The sequence below is a fragment of the Salmo salar genome, chromosome ssa12 (genome assembly GCF_905237065.1).
Source record: "Salmo salar chromosome ssa12, Ssal_v3.1, whole genome shotgun sequence".
Classification (NCBI taxonomy): Eukaryota; Metazoa; Chordata; class Actinopteri; order Salmoniformes; family Salmonidae; genus Salmo; species Salmo salar.
The window spans coordinates 73706002-73725282 of NC_059453.1; the positions used below are offsets into that span (position 1 = coordinate 73706002).

Genomic DNA, 19281 nt, shown 5'->3' on the forward strand with positions numbered 1-19281 from the left:
TGGCTTCTGCTGAAGCCTCTGTGTCAGCCCTGCTGTTCTGTCATAGTGACAGAGTGGAGCATAGCTCTGCATGGGTCTTACCTGACTTGACCAGTACGTCTCTGGTCCTCCCAGCCTGGCCAGAAGGCACTCTCTGTGCCATGCCTCTCTTGGTGTCTGTCTGTCTGTCTGTCTGTCTGTCTGTCTGTCTGTCTGTCTGTCTGTCTGTCTGTCTGTCTGTCTGTCTGTCTGTCTGTCTGTCTGTCTGTCTGTCTGTCTGTCTGTCTGTCTGTCTGTCTGTCTGTCTGTCTGTCTGTCTGTCTGTCTGTCTGTCTGTCTGTCTGTCTGTCTGTCTGTCTGTCTCCCTCTCTCTGTGTCTGGGTGTATCTGTGTGTGTCCTGCTGCAGCACTCCTTTAAGCATGCTTCTCTGCCCAGGCTAGAGTAAACAGTCACATGACCCCCGGGCATTCCACTGCCCGCCCCTCCCTCTCTCACACCACTCGCACTCTGTCATTTCTCTCTCTCTCTCTCTCTCTCTCTCTCTCTCTCTCTCTCTCTCTCTCTCTCTCTCTCTCACTCTTTATCTCTAATATTATTACTCTATCTATTGCCTCTCCCCTCGTCTCTAGCCTGCTGTTAGATATTCTCTCTCCCTCTCTTTCTTTTTCTTTTGTCTTTTTGTCTTTTCCTCTATCCTCTCACTTTCCCTCTCTCCCCTACTCTCAATCTCTCTAGTTCTCTCCTCCATTCTCTCTTTCTTTCCTTCCTTCCCTCTTTTTCTTTTCTCTCTCAATCTTACACTATCCCCTCTCTCTCACTCACTCACACTCTCACTCCTCTCTCTCTCCCTCTTTCTGATCCTCAGTGGTCTGTAGCTGGTAGGATTAGCAGAAGGCTTAAGCTCTCTCGCCTAATGCTCATATTAACCATAAGTCATCTGGGCGCTTTCATACTCAGCAGTGTAGTCCAGTAGCCAGGCTGGCAGTACTGGGAGAGAGTACACTGGGCTGTTCATCTACACATGGCTTTCCCAATGCCTCTGCTTTAAGGGGATGTAGAATGTATACAGTGTTAGCTAGATAGAGATTATGAGCTAGCCTGCAATTAGTCAGAGGGATGTCAGTATCAATGTGATATTTTTTTCCTGACAAAAAGAGTAATGGACACTTACCACTATAGAAAATAACTGAGTGACAAGTGACAAGGTGTTCACTGACTTATTTGTTAGTTATAAATAATGTTTTGATAAAAAATATCCCAAATTTGTCAACAAAGTAAGACATGGGATTAGGAAGAAATGTAAATCTCTTCAGCACTCTGATGAAAACTCTCCAAGACATGTTGATCTCAAAGTTGGACACTTTAGTTTATGTCAAGTACCACGAAATCCCTTGTATTACACAAAATCAACGTAATCAGAGTTTATCATGTTAGCACAGGCACTAAATTGTAAGACTCTTTTAAGACTCTTAAGGTTCTTACTGGATGCTTTGAGCCCTTTAAAAAAACTTTTCATACATAACACAAATAGTGTAACCAGACCAGTGAACAGTCAAATGTGCCAAGTGTGCGGAAGTACCTGTACCTGGCTGGCAGGTATGATCACAGTGATTGGAGGGCCAGGTCCATTACTCTGCTGTGTACAATGAGAGGCAGTGATAACACAAGATGGTAACTCAGAGTTGCTTGGCTTTACTTCCCAGGCATGTTATTGTTCCATGAGACAGTAACCGGAGAGGGCCAGACGTACCTCTGCCATTCCTGTGCTTTCCGTTTTTCACACACTGCTGCTGCTGCTGCTGTTGCTGTTGGTTGATGCTATACGTCTTCTGTAGAGAGAGGGAAAGAAGAATAGAGAGAGATGGGTGGGATGGGAGAGAAATAGAGATGGGTTCAGACGATACATCAGACCCTGATCATTGCCATTTCTCACATCCGCCCAGCATGCTTGTGATGTCATTAGTGTCTCCTCATTGATTTTAAATGGACATTACCGGCCTGGGGGCTATAAACAGCTAAAGGCTGCACACAGTGACAGCAGGCATTAAACTGGCCCTCTCACCCTTCCATTCTTCCTCCATCTCTCTCACTTCTACTCCCTTTACTCCTTTTACTTCTATCCATTCCTCTCATCATCATCCTCCTCCATCCTCTCTCCCTTCTCCTCCTCACCTGTATCCTTCCCATGCCCCATACCTCTACACCCCTTCTGTTACTGCTCCTCCCCTTTTCCTTCTGCTCCCCACATCCCTTCCTATTCATCCTTCTCCCACCTCTCTCTCTCTCTCTCTCTCTCACTCTCACTCTCACTCTCTCCCTCCCCTTCCATCCTCCTTACCCCTCTCTCTCTGACAGGGCCCCAGAGGCCTGGTTGTCCATACTGAAGCCTTGCAGCACAGCCTCTTCACAGGGGTGAGCTGAGCTCCATTCAAAGGGCCTTTTGGACGCCCTCTCGGCTGTGTGAAAGGATATTGTGTTGCCGTCTACGGTTGCTAGGAGAGGCTTTCTCAGGCTTGGTTTGGTGACAAGGCCCTTACTGTCTTGAGTCCCCCCCCATCCACTACCTCCCTGGCATTACTGGGGGTGGGGGCATTTCTGTTAATCCACTGGTAGGGTATAGGGTAAATTCTGTGTCGTGCATGGAATGGAGAGTTTGGGGGAATGGAGGTTTGGGGAGGGCAGTGTTTTAATGAATGATCTCTTTCTCCTAAATGTGTCTCTGTCACTGTGTTGGGACAGGGTGTTCCTCGTGTACTCTAAAAATGTTCTGTAAATATGACAAACCGCAACAAACATGAATAATACATGACCTCACATGGAAAATACCTAAACTCAACTCTGTTGATTGTATCATGTACTATTATTCATGTTATTTTTTCTGACATAATCAAAATAGAGGCTTCAGTCATGATAATGTCTAGAGACTAGTTTTTTTAATTGGTAAATGGAATACATTTATGTTGTTTAGAATGTAATAGTAATAATGGAAATAATCAATTTTTTTCTACAACACATTGCTCCTAATATTCATGCTCTCTCACGTTGCTTTAAAGTACAACAGAGTTGCTCTAAGCAGTATTATGATTACCAGGGGCTCACTAAGAAGATATAAGAAGCAAAGCCTGTGCTAATAACACTTGAGTCAAGTTTTAAAAGAGCTTAGAGGGAATAAAAACTCCATATTTACAGCCACATTGCATAAACCCCTCTCTCATTGATGAGTCACCTCATAACGTCTATGAGCTGTGTGAATAAAGAACAGTAAGCTCCGTATTGATCTCCAGTGATTATGAGTGTCCATAACTTTATCCTCTTTATTTTCCTGCCCCAGGAGTGTATCAAGGTTCGTGGCTTGCCTCTGTAGGTGGACAATCAAATCCAAACAGGTCTGGTTCGTGGCTTGCTTCTGTAAGTGGACAATTAAATCCAAACAGGTCTCAGTAGGGCTGCAAAATTCTGGTAACTTTCCAGAAATCCCAGTTGGAGGATTCCTGGTCTAAATCCGTTCTGGAAGCACTGGACCTAGTCCCTACTGTGCAGGCTGGCTGACCTGGGTTTAGATTGTGTTTGTTGTGTTGTGTTTTTCCCTGGCCCAGTGTCTCATTACCATCAGTGGTCATTTGACCTTTCCAATCAGAGTCCTGTTTGATTTCCCTCATGTTTTATTAAGCAGACTCAGAAAGTGATTCTATACCTCTAACCCTATAATAAGGGGTGAGACAAAGAGGTTTGACCTTTTTTTGTCAAATTAATTTGGACCCTGATCTGGTGATCTGGTGCTCTGGTTTCACCCCTCAGGGTAGTCAGGTTACCCAGACGACACAGGCTGTTAGCAGAGGCCCTGGACGGGAGAGTAGGGTTGCTAGTAAAGTACACAAGCAATGCACCTTCCAACTACTAACTGTATGCACGCACACATGCACCCACACAAAATGTGAGTATATCATGATAATTACACAAAGTTATGATTATGTTTGCATTATCCCTTTGAATAGAGTCTTACTGAATATTTGAATATTGGACACTGTGTCAACACGAGTAATTTCAACCATGGATATAAATAAATAGATTTAAATATATCTTTCTCTAATTACAAAATCAAGACTTGTGGCTGACACTGCCTCAGTACAGTACACTGTGTTTCCTACATAAGGGATTTTGATGTTTTATTGTCCCCAATGAGAAAGTAAAACCCACACTCACTGAAATATTCTTTAAGTTTCAATGTATTTTGTTAGCGGCAGAGGTCAGAGCAAACAGACACATTTCGGCGACATCCTTCACCAGCCTTTTTGTTTTACGTCCCCATGAGTCATATGAGTCCCTTAACATAGTGCTCTCCTAGTGAGATGAAAGAGCAGTAAAAGCAGAGAGCTTGTCAGTGCCATTCAGGACACTGCCATTAGATGAGACAGAGGGAACTACTGCCCCCGAGATTGTTGTCTTAACATACTCTCCAAAATGCAGATTTAGAACCTGACACCTGTAGAAAGACATTGAAAAGGAAAAGGCGCAACGCTCACTCACCATAAAAATGCATTGTTTTATTTAAAAGGTGCAAAGCACGATCGCTTTGAATCCCACCCCAAGTTTTCATTAAACAAAAACAGTCAGGACCCTGTCAATAGAGACCCAGTTAGGAACCCAAAACAAACCTCATGTAGATCCTGACTTACCAAGGAACTAACATAGCTTTTACAAATCCTAACTGGAATAATCAGTGGGCAAACTGAAACACTGACCATGTTGTATACTGCTGAAGGGCCTGTCACCAGCATGTGTCTGTGCTACTAAATACACTTTTCCATGCCCCCTCTGTCCTTATCTTTTCCTAAATAAGTCTATAAGACAATGTTCCCACATTCACGGAGACTGCCATCACATTAAATGCTGCATATGTCGGCTCAATCGGAAATTACCGTTAAATGTCAAGTGCGCTGTAATGCAGATTTGTATTTTTTAATTTAACCAGGCAAGTCAGTTAAGAACAAATTGTTATTTACAATGACAGCATAGGAACAGTGGGCTAACTGCTTTGTTCAGGGGCAGAACAACTGATTTTTACCTTATCAGCTCAGGGATTTGATCTAGCAACCTTTCAGTTACTGGCCCAACTCTCTAACCCCTAGGCTACCTGCCGCCCCAGATCTACCGCCAGTCGGATTGAATCCCAGCCTTCGATGGTCACAGCACAACAAAGATGGGAACCACGCCATGAAGCGGATCCAAGATCAGTTCTTAGGGACAGTGCCCACCTCAGGCCAGTACATTAGTCACTCTCACCTCCCCCTGTCTTTAATCTCAGGAAGGCAGATTCTGCACCACAGGTCATCACAGCTCAACATGAACCATGTTCCAGTATGCCAGCTACCCTCCAGGAAGGAAAAGTAATGTACTTAGGAAGGACACAATGTTTTACAGATGGTTTTAAGATGTAACGTTCAGATCTGGGAGGCCTTGTAAACTACAAAGCGTTCCCTTTCCTGCAACAGGCTTTAACATGCACGATACACACACACACACACACACACACACACACACACACACACACACACACACACACACACACACACACACACACACACACACACACACACACACACACACACAATACACCCAATGGTACTGATTCAGATTCTTACATGATCAGATTGAGTTGAGTCTGCCACCTAGTGGAGAAACAGGTATACTTCTCTGCTCTCTACAGCTCGTGGTGGCAGTAATTAACTTCAGAGCTAGGGACGCTAAAGATAACTAAGCTCATTACAGCTACAGTACCATTTCAGGTCATGTAATTGTCGAGAACTAACCATATGCTTCAGTGAATAAACAGATATCTGAGGGATTTGAACTGTTTTCAGTATAATGTCCTATATGGTGGAGCCAGAAGAGCTTGTGATGAGGACAGGGCCATGCAGGTAAACACAAACACCATCTGGTCCTATAAATCTGCAGCTGGGCCCCTGTAGGTCACATCAGTGTTGTGTTCGAGACCACCTAAAGCAAGACCGATTCAAGACCAAGACCAGGAGGGGGACAAGGGGTTTGAGACCGAGGCAAGACCGAGACCAGAATAATGAGAGTCCAATTCAAGACCATGATTGTAATTTTGTCAAATCACCACCACAACAGAGTTCAAAATGTACAATATTTCTGTGTTCATATTTCAGAACAATGTATGGATTCTTTAGACATTCAGAATAGTGAAAAAATGCATGCTGAGGCAAATGATTACTAACCCAAACACAGTGGGGAACAATGGGCCTACTATGCCTTCAGAGAAGGGTTAAGGATTTATACAATAATTATTATAATTATAATTATATTATTATTTTTCAATGATCTGATTTAATCTCTTCAGTTTTTGTTGGAAAGGAAAGGGTTAACACTGAAGAGAAAACAAGATCCAATCAGGATTTTTCTTTGCTGGTCTCTGGGGAGATAAATTGAGCTAGCAATGTCAGCCATTGGCTAGCTATATAAAGACATCTGCCATTCAACTATATTAGGGCAACATTATGGAGTGACAGTGGAATCAACCAGTCACATTTTGACTTAATGGGTGGGATTGCTTTTACAAAAACATATGGAAACTTCTAGCTATATTTTGTTAACACCGGCTGCAGCAGGTGTTATCAAAGAGGATGTTGTTGCTAATTTGTTAGCTTCTCCCTTTTCAAGAATAACTTTCAACAAGAAGTTAAGTTTCAAATGATCATCATCTGGTGAGTGGAACTGTTTTTTATTGCAGCGTGCTTACTGTTGTTCGCCATCTCTTTGAAAATAACTTGTGTGTGAAACATTGTAGCATTTATAAAGTGGAACTGACAGCATTTTATCAACTTGAAATCTCATCAAAATCTTTTCATTTACACCCCCAGGAAGAATATGACACTTTTTTAAAACATTTTCTGACAAGCGACCACTTAGATGTGACTTGTTTCAGGAAACTAGGCGCATGTTGCACGTCACTACTTCACAGGAGCGGCATTTGAACGTAAATGTCTAGACAATAGTAACCCATACACAGCTAGATGTGGCTGGGGGATGGTTATAGCATTTCCTTCACATGTCCCATCAATTTAGAGACGTGTGTAGGGTAAGCGTCATATAATAATTATAAAATATTTTTATCTGGACAATTTCTGTTTTTGATATTGCTACTATGCAATTAACCATTTCAGTGTACCTTTTATACCTTCTGTATCCTGTGCATGTGACAAATAAACTTCATATAGCGTGTGTTTACCACATGGCCTCATGTGAATCTTTAAAGAGATGGGTGGGGCTAAGGCTTAAGAGGGTGCAAACGATGTTGAATGGGTGTAGACAAAGAAGAGCTCTCCAGTAGGTGTACCATTAAATTCAAAGGCCATTTTCTCAAAAGTGGAGTTAGAAGTTTATCAAATTTCAAAGCAGAATTACTTTCCTATTGTTCCTCAACTGCAGTGTATGACATACCATTTTCTAGCCCCGAGTCTCTACTTTTATCCAATGTAAAACAAAAAAACAGTTTCAAATTTTTCTAGATAAGACCAAATTGAGGAGCTCGGTCACATATGGTCATTTTCAAGATTTCATACATTCTTAGAATGTTTGGGAATTATGTATACTGAGGCAGTGGTTCCGAAACTTTTTATAGTCCGGTACCCCTTCAAACGTTCAACCTCCAGCTGCGTACCCCCTCTAGTACCAGGGTCAGCTCACTCTCAAATGTTGTTTTTTGCCGTCATTGTAAGCCTGCCACACACACACTATACAATACATTTATTAAACATAAGAATGAGTGTGAGTTTTTGTCACAATCCGGTTCGTGGGAAGTGACAGAGTTCTTATAGGACCAGGGCACAAGTAATAATATAACAATAATCAATAATTTTGCTCTTTATTTAGCCACCTTACCTATAAAACCTTATTTGTTCATCAAAAATTGTGAATAAATCACCACAGGTTAATGAGAACGGTGTGCTTGAAAGGATGCGCATAACTCTGCAATGTTGGGTTGTATTGGAGAGAGTCTTTCCACACACAGTCTGTGCCTGTATTTGGTTTTCATGCTAGTGAGGGCTGAGAATTCACTTTCACATAGGTTCGTGGTTGCAAAGGGCATCAGTGTCTTAACAGCGTGATTTGCCAATGCAAGAAACTCTGAGCGCAGCCCTATCCAGAAATCTGGCAGTGGCTTCTGATTAAATTACATTTTCACAGAACCGCTTGTTGCAATTTCGATGAGGCTCTCTTGTTCAGATATCGGTAAGTGGACTGGAGGCAGGGCATGAAAGGGTTAATGCAGACAGAGAAGAGCTCCAACTTCTTAATCATAGCCTCAATTTTGTCCCACACATCAAATATAGTTGCGATGAGTCCCTGTAATCCTAGATTCAGATCATTCAGGAAAGAAAAAACATCACCCAGATAGGCCAGTCGTGTAAGAAACTCGTCATCATGCAAGCGGTCAGACAAGTGAAAATCATGGTCAGTAAAGAAAACTTTAAGCTCGTCTCTCAATTCAAAAAATGTGTCAATACTTTGCCCCTTGATAACCAGCGCACTTCTGTATGTTGTAAAAGCTTTACATGGTCGCTACCCATATCATTGCATAATGCAGAAAATACACGAGAGTTCAGGGACCTTGCTTTAAGAAAGTTAACCATTTTCACTGTAGTGTCCAAAACATCTTTCAAGCTGTCAGGCATTCACTTGGCACCAAGAGCCTCTCGGAGCCTCTCGGAAGCTGCAGTGTACCCAAGTGGCATCGGGAGGAACTGCTTTCACGTGCGTTACCACTCACTATGTCTCCCTGTCATGGCTTTTGCGCCATCAGTACAGACACGATCACATCTTGACCACCAAAGTCCATTTGATGTCACAAAGCTGTACAGTACTTTAAAACATATCCTCTCATGTATATAAATATCCTCTTCCTTAATTGACCCCCTATAAACGTAACAGACATATACCAGGAGCTGTGCCAGGCCCACCACGTCTGTTGACTCATCCAGCTGTAACACATATAATTCACAGGCTTGTATGCGAAGCAGTAATTGTTTCAAAACATCTCCTGCCATGTCACTGATGCGTCGTAAAACAGTGTTGTTTGATGAAGGCACTGTCTGTATAGTTTTTTTGGCCTTTTCCCCCAGCATTGTCCCCTCATATCCACCATATCCCACCATATCCACGGCAGCAGGAAGAATGAAGTCCTTCACAATTGTATGGGGCTTGCCTGTCCTTGCCGCTTGGTAGCTCACCATATAAGACGCTTCTAGCCCCTTCTTATTAATGGTATCTGTTGCTTTTATACATGTCTTACTACTCAAAAGTCATCTTTATTCTCGCTCAAAAAACTTGCGTGGCTTATTTTTCAAATTGTCATGTTTCATTTCTAAATGTCTGTGCAAGAGTGAAGGTTTCCCGCGCAAGAGTGAAGGTTTCCCACGAGAAAGTAACGGTTAATGTGACTGGATGTAAATTATTTGACTAGGCTACCTGTGTTTGACATTGTGTTGTTATTTTGCTGAACACTAGATGGTTTAATTTTATTTTTTGCAGTGAAACGATGCTACTCAGGTGAGAAAAGAACTTCACCCGAACGTATAGCCTTGTTGGAAAAAATAAATGTACTGTTTGAAAATGTGAAGAAAAAAGAATAAAAATACATAATTTTTATTTATTAAATAAAACCGGAGTCTACACAGACCGGTGCACTATAGCCAATCATAGCTACAGTAGGGCTTTATACAAACAAGCCATTTGCCACTGGGCCTGCCATAATTCACTTTGAACTGGGCTGTATGTTTACAAGCAGTTGCAACAGCACGACTTTAGATCATTAGAACGCATTCACCAAAAGACACAAAATTCACCTGAATGGATTTCTGCATATATGTAAACACCATGGAAGTCCTCTTATATTTGGAAGACCTCTTTACAGTCCTATTGATGAAACAACCAAAAAGGTAGGCTCTCTCTCCCTCAGTTATGCACATCAACAACCAGATAAACAACTAATGCTAGCCAAAGCAAGATGAGCTAAAATCTAACAAAGGAACATTAGATAAATCCTCAAACTTTTTCAGCTAGTTGGCCGTCAAAATTGTACTGATAAACAATGGGGAATTGTAGCCTCCCCGTCCTTCTGCAGCTTGTCTGCTAATGCATGCTTGCCCCAACCAAGCACCCAAGCTAACTGCCTAAAGTTGGCTAGCTTGCTAGATAGCTTCTTCCAGACACAAATGAGACCTCACTGACCATTTTACTCGCTGTAGCAGAGCTGGTTAGTCTGTTTACATGTTATCTAGAGAGTTCTTGACTAACTATTACTTGTTTTGCTGACGTTTACTGAGACCGGTCATATTCAACTGGGTTTTGCACGTTTGTAAATTCATCAGCTGCTCTATGCTCTGGAACACTCCGACGAAAGTACTCTGAAATTGGAGTAGATAACCAGAGTGAATTTGCGAACCCAAGAGATATGCTAACTGGATAATAGTCGTTCAAGCTCTTGCTAGCTAACCAAATGACACCTGCATCTCTAGCTGTGTATAGCCACTGAAAAGGATATGAGGGGAAAAAGTCAGTCACTCACCCACTCCTCCAATGGCATGACATCCTCCTAACAGCTAGCTAGCTAGCTAACGTTAGTCTCTGTGTTTTTAGCTTGCTACATAAATAGATAGGCTAGCCTATTAGCCACGTTATGACTGGCTTGTGGTCATTGCCCATGCTAGTTTGATTGTATTTACATTCCCAGCATCCGTATTGACTGTCTCAGTGAGACCGGTCTCGATTACTACACACTGGGTCACATGCCAGGGACAGATGTCTGACAGCAAGGACGGATAACACGGGACAGGTTGTAGTTCCATCACAGGCTGCACTGACACTAGCCTCAGCCTGGCATGGTCTGGGATCAAAGTGTGACCCACAGGTGAAAGGTGAGTGACCTGGCCTGGCTGGTGCAGTCTTCTGCCTGGGTTTGCTGCTCTGCCAGCCTCTTATCAATTGCCTGTCCATCAAGGTTGGGCTCAATTGGATTTACAGTAGATGTGGTAAATAGGTCAATGGAACTTGACCAAACAATAGAAATGCCATGGAAACCTGTGGGGGGAATATGCCGTGGGAGAAAGATCCCAAATATTCTCATTGCCCCCCAGAAAAATTAACCCACATTTAGGCAATTTTTTATGTGTATTTCACACTATGTTGAGGTAAAAATCTGAGTATAATGCTTGTATGGATGTCAACCTAAACACATGTCATCGTCACCAATCAACTGCTTTGCAGTAAAATAATGACTTTGACTACCACCACCGATTTCTGTATGCTAGCGATGCTACCAGCTTACACTAACGAGAGTTAGTATTTAGCACTCACTTCTAAATGTTATGCAGAGAAAACAGCCAAATATATCCAAATTGGACTTAGTAACCACATTGTAGGCCTGTTACAATACATCAATCATGACGGATTTGATAATTATCTACTTTGTTAGATCAGATTTGTTGAATGTGCACCAATCCGGTGTCCTTCTATCCCCCGCGGTCTGTATTTCATTGACCTCTTTACCGCATCTATCGGAATTTGTGGGTTCTCCACTTTTTATATATTTTCACTATTGCCATGATACAGACATCATTCTCCCCTGTTGTTGGTGCATATTCTAGACGACTCTAATGATCTCAAGGACAGACAGTCATTGTAATGTTCTCATGTCATGTGAAAGATGTTTAATCAGCACAGTAATGATTTCTGTTACCATAACATAAGGCAGATGCCATTTAGTTTGTTGCAAAAACAGGCTGAAATGGACGATTTCAGTCTGCTTGATAACAATAACAGTAATTATAGTTTATTGAAGAAGTAGTTAGATGAGTTTTTATTCCATTACCCTCTGCAGCTTTACAATATATAAAGGCAAAGCACAGATACAGCACAAGCAGTTCAGCCCAGTTCAGTCCAGTCACTCTCAGCTACATTGTATGGTTCTCTCTGTTGTCTCTCCCTGTGATAATTATTATGAAGACTATGAGTCTCCTGCTTTGAGTCTTATGCAGTACCAGACACTGTTGGCGTCATGGTTGAGGGAGTGACTGGTGATTGGATGCCCTGGGTTGGTTAGAACTCAACATGGATCAAAAGCATTTGATCAAACTTCAGGACCCAGAGGGCAAAGGTCAACCCTTCCTTTTTAAACATTCAGTGACCCCTAACAACAACAGATACAGATACCCCCAGTTCTCCTCATTCACTTTTGACAAGTGTCTACTTCTGTGTATTATTATATTTTACAAATTGCCTTATAAGGAAATTCACAGGGACACAACCTACTGTTTTGGACATATTTAAACCCATTATCCACAGATATCTCTGTAGCTCACTGAGACTGATCCTGAATTCCTCCTGTTTAATGAAGTCTTACGGACACTGCCAGGGCAAGCTGTGTCTGAGGTGCTCTCAACCCTTTCCTCCCTCACCACAACACATCCAACAGGACACACTCAACACCATGTGCAAATCCCTCAAGGGGGCTGTGTACTTTACATGCCCTAAAGAGGGCTGAACACACACATGCCTTCTCATGTGTCTTTCTCACTGTATCACAAAGGGTCATGTGTCAGGGAAAGGTTAGTGTGTGGCTTACTCTTTAACCTTAATCTTGAGAATGGCTTGTGTTCAGTTGAAGTAGTAAGTACTAGTCTCCTGTCTCAGTTTTCAACATATAGCTCATGTGACTATGTTGGTTTTCAAGCATGGAATTTGTCCTGCCTAGAACTTGGTCTTCTGAGCGCCTTGAACATTGAATGGTGTTACAGTAAACCCTTGCATTACAGATTCTGAGGTTATTGTTGGTCTTGAGGGGTTTAGTCAGAAGTCCTAGCGTCATTACCATCACTGTGTGAGTAATACGTAAGCAGTACATCTGGTTTGCCAAACTTAACTAATGGATGTTTCCTAAGTCGGTGTAGCCATCTGCCTACGATAACCTACCCCTCGCTTTCTCACTACAGCCAGATCAATACAGATATGAAACATACCGTGCCTCACCTCAACCATGCCCTGATTTACTCCCAAAGCTCTCAATCAGAAGGGTGTGATTGTTTACATAAACTCCACAACTGATCTGATGGTACTTATGGAAAATAACATTAAAAGTAGTGAGTACATTTCAAAATAGGTTGTTAATGTTTTCTTTTGTACCCTGTGTACTCCAGTTCAATTGTGCATTGACGGTCAACTGTTTGGGGATTCAGAATAATTTCTGTTATGTTCTGTTAATTACTGATGTCCCCTTTAAGAATGGAGCACCCTTGGTCATGCGCAGTGTTGTTCTATCTTATTCTGGTACTAACTCATTTCGGTAAATGTGAAGCTCCTTGTATTCAGAGTCTTTCTTATTGTATAAATAAGTAATAAGAGCTAAGACACTACACTTTCCTTTTTTAAACACTCTTAGCACATACACACATGTACTTAGCCATGACCCAGCACTTTAAGGACCTGTAGGTTACTAATCACCTTCTAGTCGCATCTCCCTCAAACATCTCTCTCCCTCCCTGATTTAGACAGTGTTGGTGGCCACAGACAATAGTGACTAAAGAACCCCTTTGATGAGCCAGACAGTTGAATAGAAAAGCATTCCAAATAGCTGCACGGGTCTGTTCTTATGTCTGGAAGTCTAATTAAACAGTTATGTAACAAATACCTACACATTATCTACTCTTCTGGTTGTGTAGTCGGAAATGTAACAGAGGAATGGTTGTTATTCAGCATTCTTATAGTGCTGTTATATCACATACATTACTTTGCAATTAAGTCTGAGAAGATGGCAAGATTTAGGATAACTTTAGATCCTTGTGGAAACAAATCACTGATACTGTATCATTTCTCGGCATGCCTGAGACCAGGTACTTCACAGTAAAACTCTTTCTAAGAGGTAACCAGTATTTTTAGCCTGTCCGTTGGGTAATGTAGACAGGGATTTTCTCTGATTGCCTTAATCTGCCTCAGTGGGTCTTTGGCACAAGACGGATTTAACTCTACTTGATGTCCCAGATAGCAGTAGAGCAGTCACAGTATTATCAGTGCAGACACTGAGCGCCATAACTATGCTGCTCTCTCATCATGGGTGCAGCCAAATCAAATATCCTGGTCTTACATCAATCTCTTCCCCATGGTGTTGCATCCATCTCTTCCCCTCTGTGATTAAGAGGAGTTTGTTATGGTACCTGAGAAAGTTTTATAAATCTATAACCTATAAGAAAACCTAAGCCAGCCATCCAATGGGAGAGATGAAAACAAAATAGTTTCTCATGTTACAGCTAGTTGTCTAATGAACTGTTTTCTATTACATAATATTCTATTACATTAAATAACCAGAAATTGTTTAGAAAATTAATCAGAGAAAAATCCCTCATTATAATTAGAGCCTCCTTTAGCTGGTGTAGCGAAGCATGTGAGTATGATTCTTAACGCCTCACTTCTTACATGGTTTACAGAGATGCTTGCTACATTTAGGCCATACCACCCAAACACCCACCCATCCCAGCGACACAAGAAGAGGGGAAGCACCAGCCAAATAGTTTCCTCCTCCATTCCCCTCTGGTCTCTGTGCTAGTCGCAGTGAAAGGGAGTGTTGTGTTGTGCTGGTGGGGCTGATGGCTGGTACCGGCGCTGTTTTGTGAGGTCCAGGCCGACCGGGTATTCACATGGTGCCAAGCGGGGCCCGGAAACTGGCAGAGGGGATGAAATTACAGCCTGGTCGTGCAGTGACATTTTCACTGTTCTGAGAGCCTAGTGCTCTTTCCCTCTCTCCCTTAATCACTCAGTGCTCTTTCCCTCTATCGCTCCATCCTCCCCTCCACTAATGGATGTGTGGGGCAAAAAGAGATCAAGCATATGCCTCCTCCTCATATTTACCCATGGGGGTAATTCTGATTTGGACTTTGGAGTTGAAATGGTGGTGGTTTTGGGCAAGGTTGAGTCATTTCATTGGTGAAGATGACAAGAGATACCTGAAGATACAGTCACACTGTGTTGAGATCTGTGAATGTCATGATGGTTGTATTTCATAGCAGTATAAGATTTGTATGTGCTGTGTGTGCACCGTTCTCCCTTACTTGGTGACAATGGCATGGTAAACAAAGCAATGCAAAAAAATCTGCAGCAAACTGCAGTGAATCTATACCAATGAGGGAAAAGCACCTGCAGGTGTCTGATGTACGTGATATTGTAATGTGTTCTCTTTTAACAAAATTCCTAATTTCACAGCTCATTCAAATGAACACTTGTTGACTCCAGGCTGGCTTCACCATAGCACAGAAATATATATTGTATGAATCAGAGTCAGATATAGTCCCATTAATCTGACTGCCATAAATTCCCCTCAGATATGACACAAGACCCCTGATGAGAAGACACATGCATGCATCCCATAATGCCCTAGTAACCCTCTGGGAACCCCAGCTGTCAGCTCTCATTCGGTGGCTCCATGGTGTCAACACACCCCGATCCACACCCTTAAACAGGCGTGTCCCACCCCATAGCTCAAATATTTGTGAATGCAGCAGTGTGCATACTCTATTGGACATGATCTGCCTGCTCAACAGCCAACAATGAGGTTCCCTGGATAATGAGAAACCTCTGGAGTACTTGCAGAATTTACATTCTCTATAAATGCCTTCATACCCAGCATTATGCACAGTTACATTGACGCATGGCTGCGTGATGGGAAACAATGGGAAGGTCAAGGTTGGTAATCCTGCCATTCAAACCGCTAATATGACAAGTGTCAAGACAGAGTAATACAAGTTGTTATGTTCTGTGTGAAGTTCAGCCAAGTGATTAAGTTATGTTGTTAGTCTGTAATGTCCACAGTTACCATACACTGAATATAGTGTTATTGTAAACAGACACAGGTGTCTCTGTCTATTTTAAGCCAAAATGTGTTCTTGGTTCTTTATGAGTCTTCAAATAAATCCTAACTATTCAGCAAATTAGATAACAGCTTAGTTATAAGTTGTAGTCTAGCACAAAGGCCCACTCATGTGACTCCCCCTTATACCTAAACTACACCATCAACAGGTAAATAAATAAATAAATAAGCAAACAAATATATGGCTAACAAGATGTATTGGGGCAGTATAGTATGACAAATTAACAGTGTTGAACAGCAACTCCAACCCGTCTTAGAATAGGAAGCTGACTTACCTTCTTTGAATAAGATGCCCCCATACTGCTGGATGTGCAGGTCGCTCTAATCCGTATGCCTGGTCAGGTGTAGCTCCTCTAAGTCCCTCCACTCCTCTAGGCAGGGCCAGGCTCCAGGCTCTCCCTCAGCTCAGCTCTGCTCTGTCCACCCTTCCTGCATGCTCCAGGGAGGGGGCAGACGGACGGGGGCGAAGAGGAGCCTCCTAGCTCTCCCTCTGGCACCGTGACAACAACAGACAGGGGTGCTGTACTGTACTCCAGACAATACCAGTTTACAAGGTGTTCCTTAAGACTGGCTGTCCTGGCTGGTTGAGGAGGGATCCATAACGCCACAAATCAAACCTCAACTATTGCAAGGTCATGCTATGAGTCAGATTGTATAAAGAGAGGGAGAGAAAGAAGGCTGGGTAGTGTGTGTGTGTGTGAGAGAGAGATAGGAGTGTGTGTACTGTATGTGTGTGAGTGAGGGTAAGGACTTGTGAGCATGGCCAGTGTAGAAGAGCTGACCCTTCTCAGCCACCTGTTGCTGGCTGACTCCCCACTCTTAGCGGACTTAAGGACAGAAGGGGGGATTATGGTAATTGGGCCTGACAGAGCAGGAAGCCAGGAAGAGAGCACACTGTGTCATGGTTGTCACTGTCACCAGTCACCACCCTGGCTACTTCCAGGAGCTGGACAGCACTGGGCTGGACGGACTATGCCTAGGTGTGTGAGTGTGTGTGTGTGGGAGTTTCTAGCTGTTTGTTATGGTCTTTTTGTCTTCTCACCTTCTCAGGCTCTGCTAGAGCTGCATTTCATTCCAGACAGTTGCTCCATCGCTTATGCCATTGTTTACTCCCTTGTCCCTTGTTCACTGAATGAAATACAGCCCTGGGTTCTGCGTGTCTTCCCTTTCCGGGAATTTGGCCACTAGAAGCAGATGCCACAGATCGGGCAAGCTTATGACATCACAGAGGGCTAGCTCTGGAGGCACAGCTAAGGCAGCCCACAGAGAGTTCAAAGGCCACCTTTGGTTTGGTTCACTCCTACTGTACACACAATGTCTTTGTTCTTGTTCTCATTCCCTCACTCCATCTTACTTGCTTTCCTAAGTTTACATGTAGCTCTGAAACTTTAACTCACAACTTTGCTTCTACCATTTGCTTAACAGCCTCTAGGGTAAGACAGGTGGAGAAAGAGAAGTCCCTTTGTACATTATCTATCAAATATTATAGATGATGTACAATCAATACATTTATTCTACAAAAGTATTCTAAAATCATATATCAATTCTGAAAGGATAAATAAACTGATAGAGTTGAAGTAAACTAGAACTAGACATCAACAAGTAATATTTTACATATCGAATAATGAGGACAGCTATGTAAAGGAACTCTTCCGTGCAACCATCATATTCCTTACTCTCTGCTCCTCCTCGGGATGCAGCCTCCCACCTCCACCACACCTGGCCAGCCATCATACACATTTGTCTCAACATTGTTCTTCACAACCCATATGGAGGATGTACACCAACAAACAAGAAAATGTATGACACAAAGTGCATACAATATGCTTTTTTTCAACTTTATAACCTTGAAATGAAAAGTACATTCTTACTGTACCTTCTCAAAGGGGCTCTGTCCATTCATATCACCTGCTCCAACAAAGACCCAGCCATCTCTGGTCTCCAGTGATATCACCTCAGTGCTCCCCAGACTGACAAACGTCTCCCTGATCGCATCAGTCATCCTGAGAGACAGCATCAGACAGTTTTAGATTTTGTCTAGTTGGATGTTGGTCAGAAAAGTCCCTTTAGTCTTTCCCGATCCAGAGTTGGAGTTACTGTGCAGGGTTGGGATCAATTACATATCAATTAAGTCAATTCAACTTACTTTGTCACTGGATCATCTGAGGCCACCAGAACAGTTGTTTGGAGTTTGATCTCCCTCAGGAAACACCAACGAGTCCTCACCTAAATGCAGGAAGCATTTTTTATGCATGGTTTTACAGGCCACTATTTACCAGATACCTACGAATTGCAATGTAAAATGTTAATTACCTAAAGCTTATTTCTTTAGGATGCACCAAAATAGTACCAGGAAGTTACATTGTATTTTTTATTATTATGTTGAATTCCTGTTTATATGCAGAGACCAGTGGCACTTACTTTCAGAATACATGTTGAAGGAATCAACCTTTTCAATCTCCCCACTTTCTCCTTGAAAGAAACAAACTATTTGAATTAACTTACTGAAAAACTATTCAAAAGTTGTCAAAGTGCCTTTAAGTGTCTTTAAAGTGTATGCCTTTTCTATTACACAGAAGGGCTTCTCTAATGAAACTCACCATTCACAAGGACAATGTTCAGCTCGACCATGATGTTGTTGTAAACGCTACTCGTGCTGCTAAAATGAATAAAATGTGTCACATTGCACTATTACACACTGTTTCAAACTGTACAGTATACATTTCCAGACTGTGTCCCAATACTTTGGAATACTGTAGTATTCTTTCCCTGTGCTGCTCCCTTACGGAATGGGTGAGTGGCCTTGACCTTGAGTTATATTTGATTGTTTCGTTCATTTTCAGATTAGAAGTCATGCAGAATGAGAGGCAAGAAAAGTCAGCTAGTTAAGACTGTTAAGACTGTTAGGGCACAGCCACTTATACATATTTAGTAATCTCTGCTATCTCAGTGCAACAGACTGGGCAACAGTGTCACATAGTGAGTTTCTACTGCCATCTGTAGGCTGTGTGCTCAATTCAGCTCTTTCACAGACACTGCAGTTAAATTGTGACTCGTTTCAGGAACTCGTTTCAGGAAACTAGGCGTATGTCGCACGTCACTACTTCACAGGAGTGGCATTTGAACGTTAACATTCATTTTTTTTTATACATTTTTTGGGGGCAGAAATGCCTTCTGGAACATGTGAACTTTCAAGTGCCTTAACCTCTTGACGGTCACCTAGGATGGGGGCGCCACAGCGCATTTTGAAAAAAATTCGTGCCCATTTTAAACGGCCTACTACTCAAACTCAGAAGCTAGGATATGCATATAATTAATACTTGTGGATAGTGGAATTGTGGAATTCTGAATTGCGATCTCAACTTCA

General features: G+C 42.4%; 1 protein-coding gene across 2 annotated transcripts in view; it reads right to left on the reverse strand.

Moving 5' to 3' along the window:
- Nucleotides 1–16681, reverse strand: part of LOC106565856 (protein FAM107B) — a 48593-nt gene extending 31912 nt beyond the window's left edge. The window contains exons 1-2 of one of the 2 annotated variants that reach the window (XM_014133454.2): nt 16190–16681; nt 1731–1809 (exon numbers count right to left, since the gene is read on the reverse strand). In XM_014133454.2, coding sequence (XP_013988929.1) covers nt 1731–1809; nt 16190–16213 — 103 coding nt within the window. In that variant the 5' untranslated portion in view covers nt 16214–16681. Of the gene's footprint in view, nt 1–81; nt 300–1730; nt 1810–16189 lie in introns of those variants that run through there. The other variant, XM_014133455.2, reaches the window with a different exon arrangement.
- Between the last annotated feature and the right edge of the window lie 2600 nt (nt 16682–19281).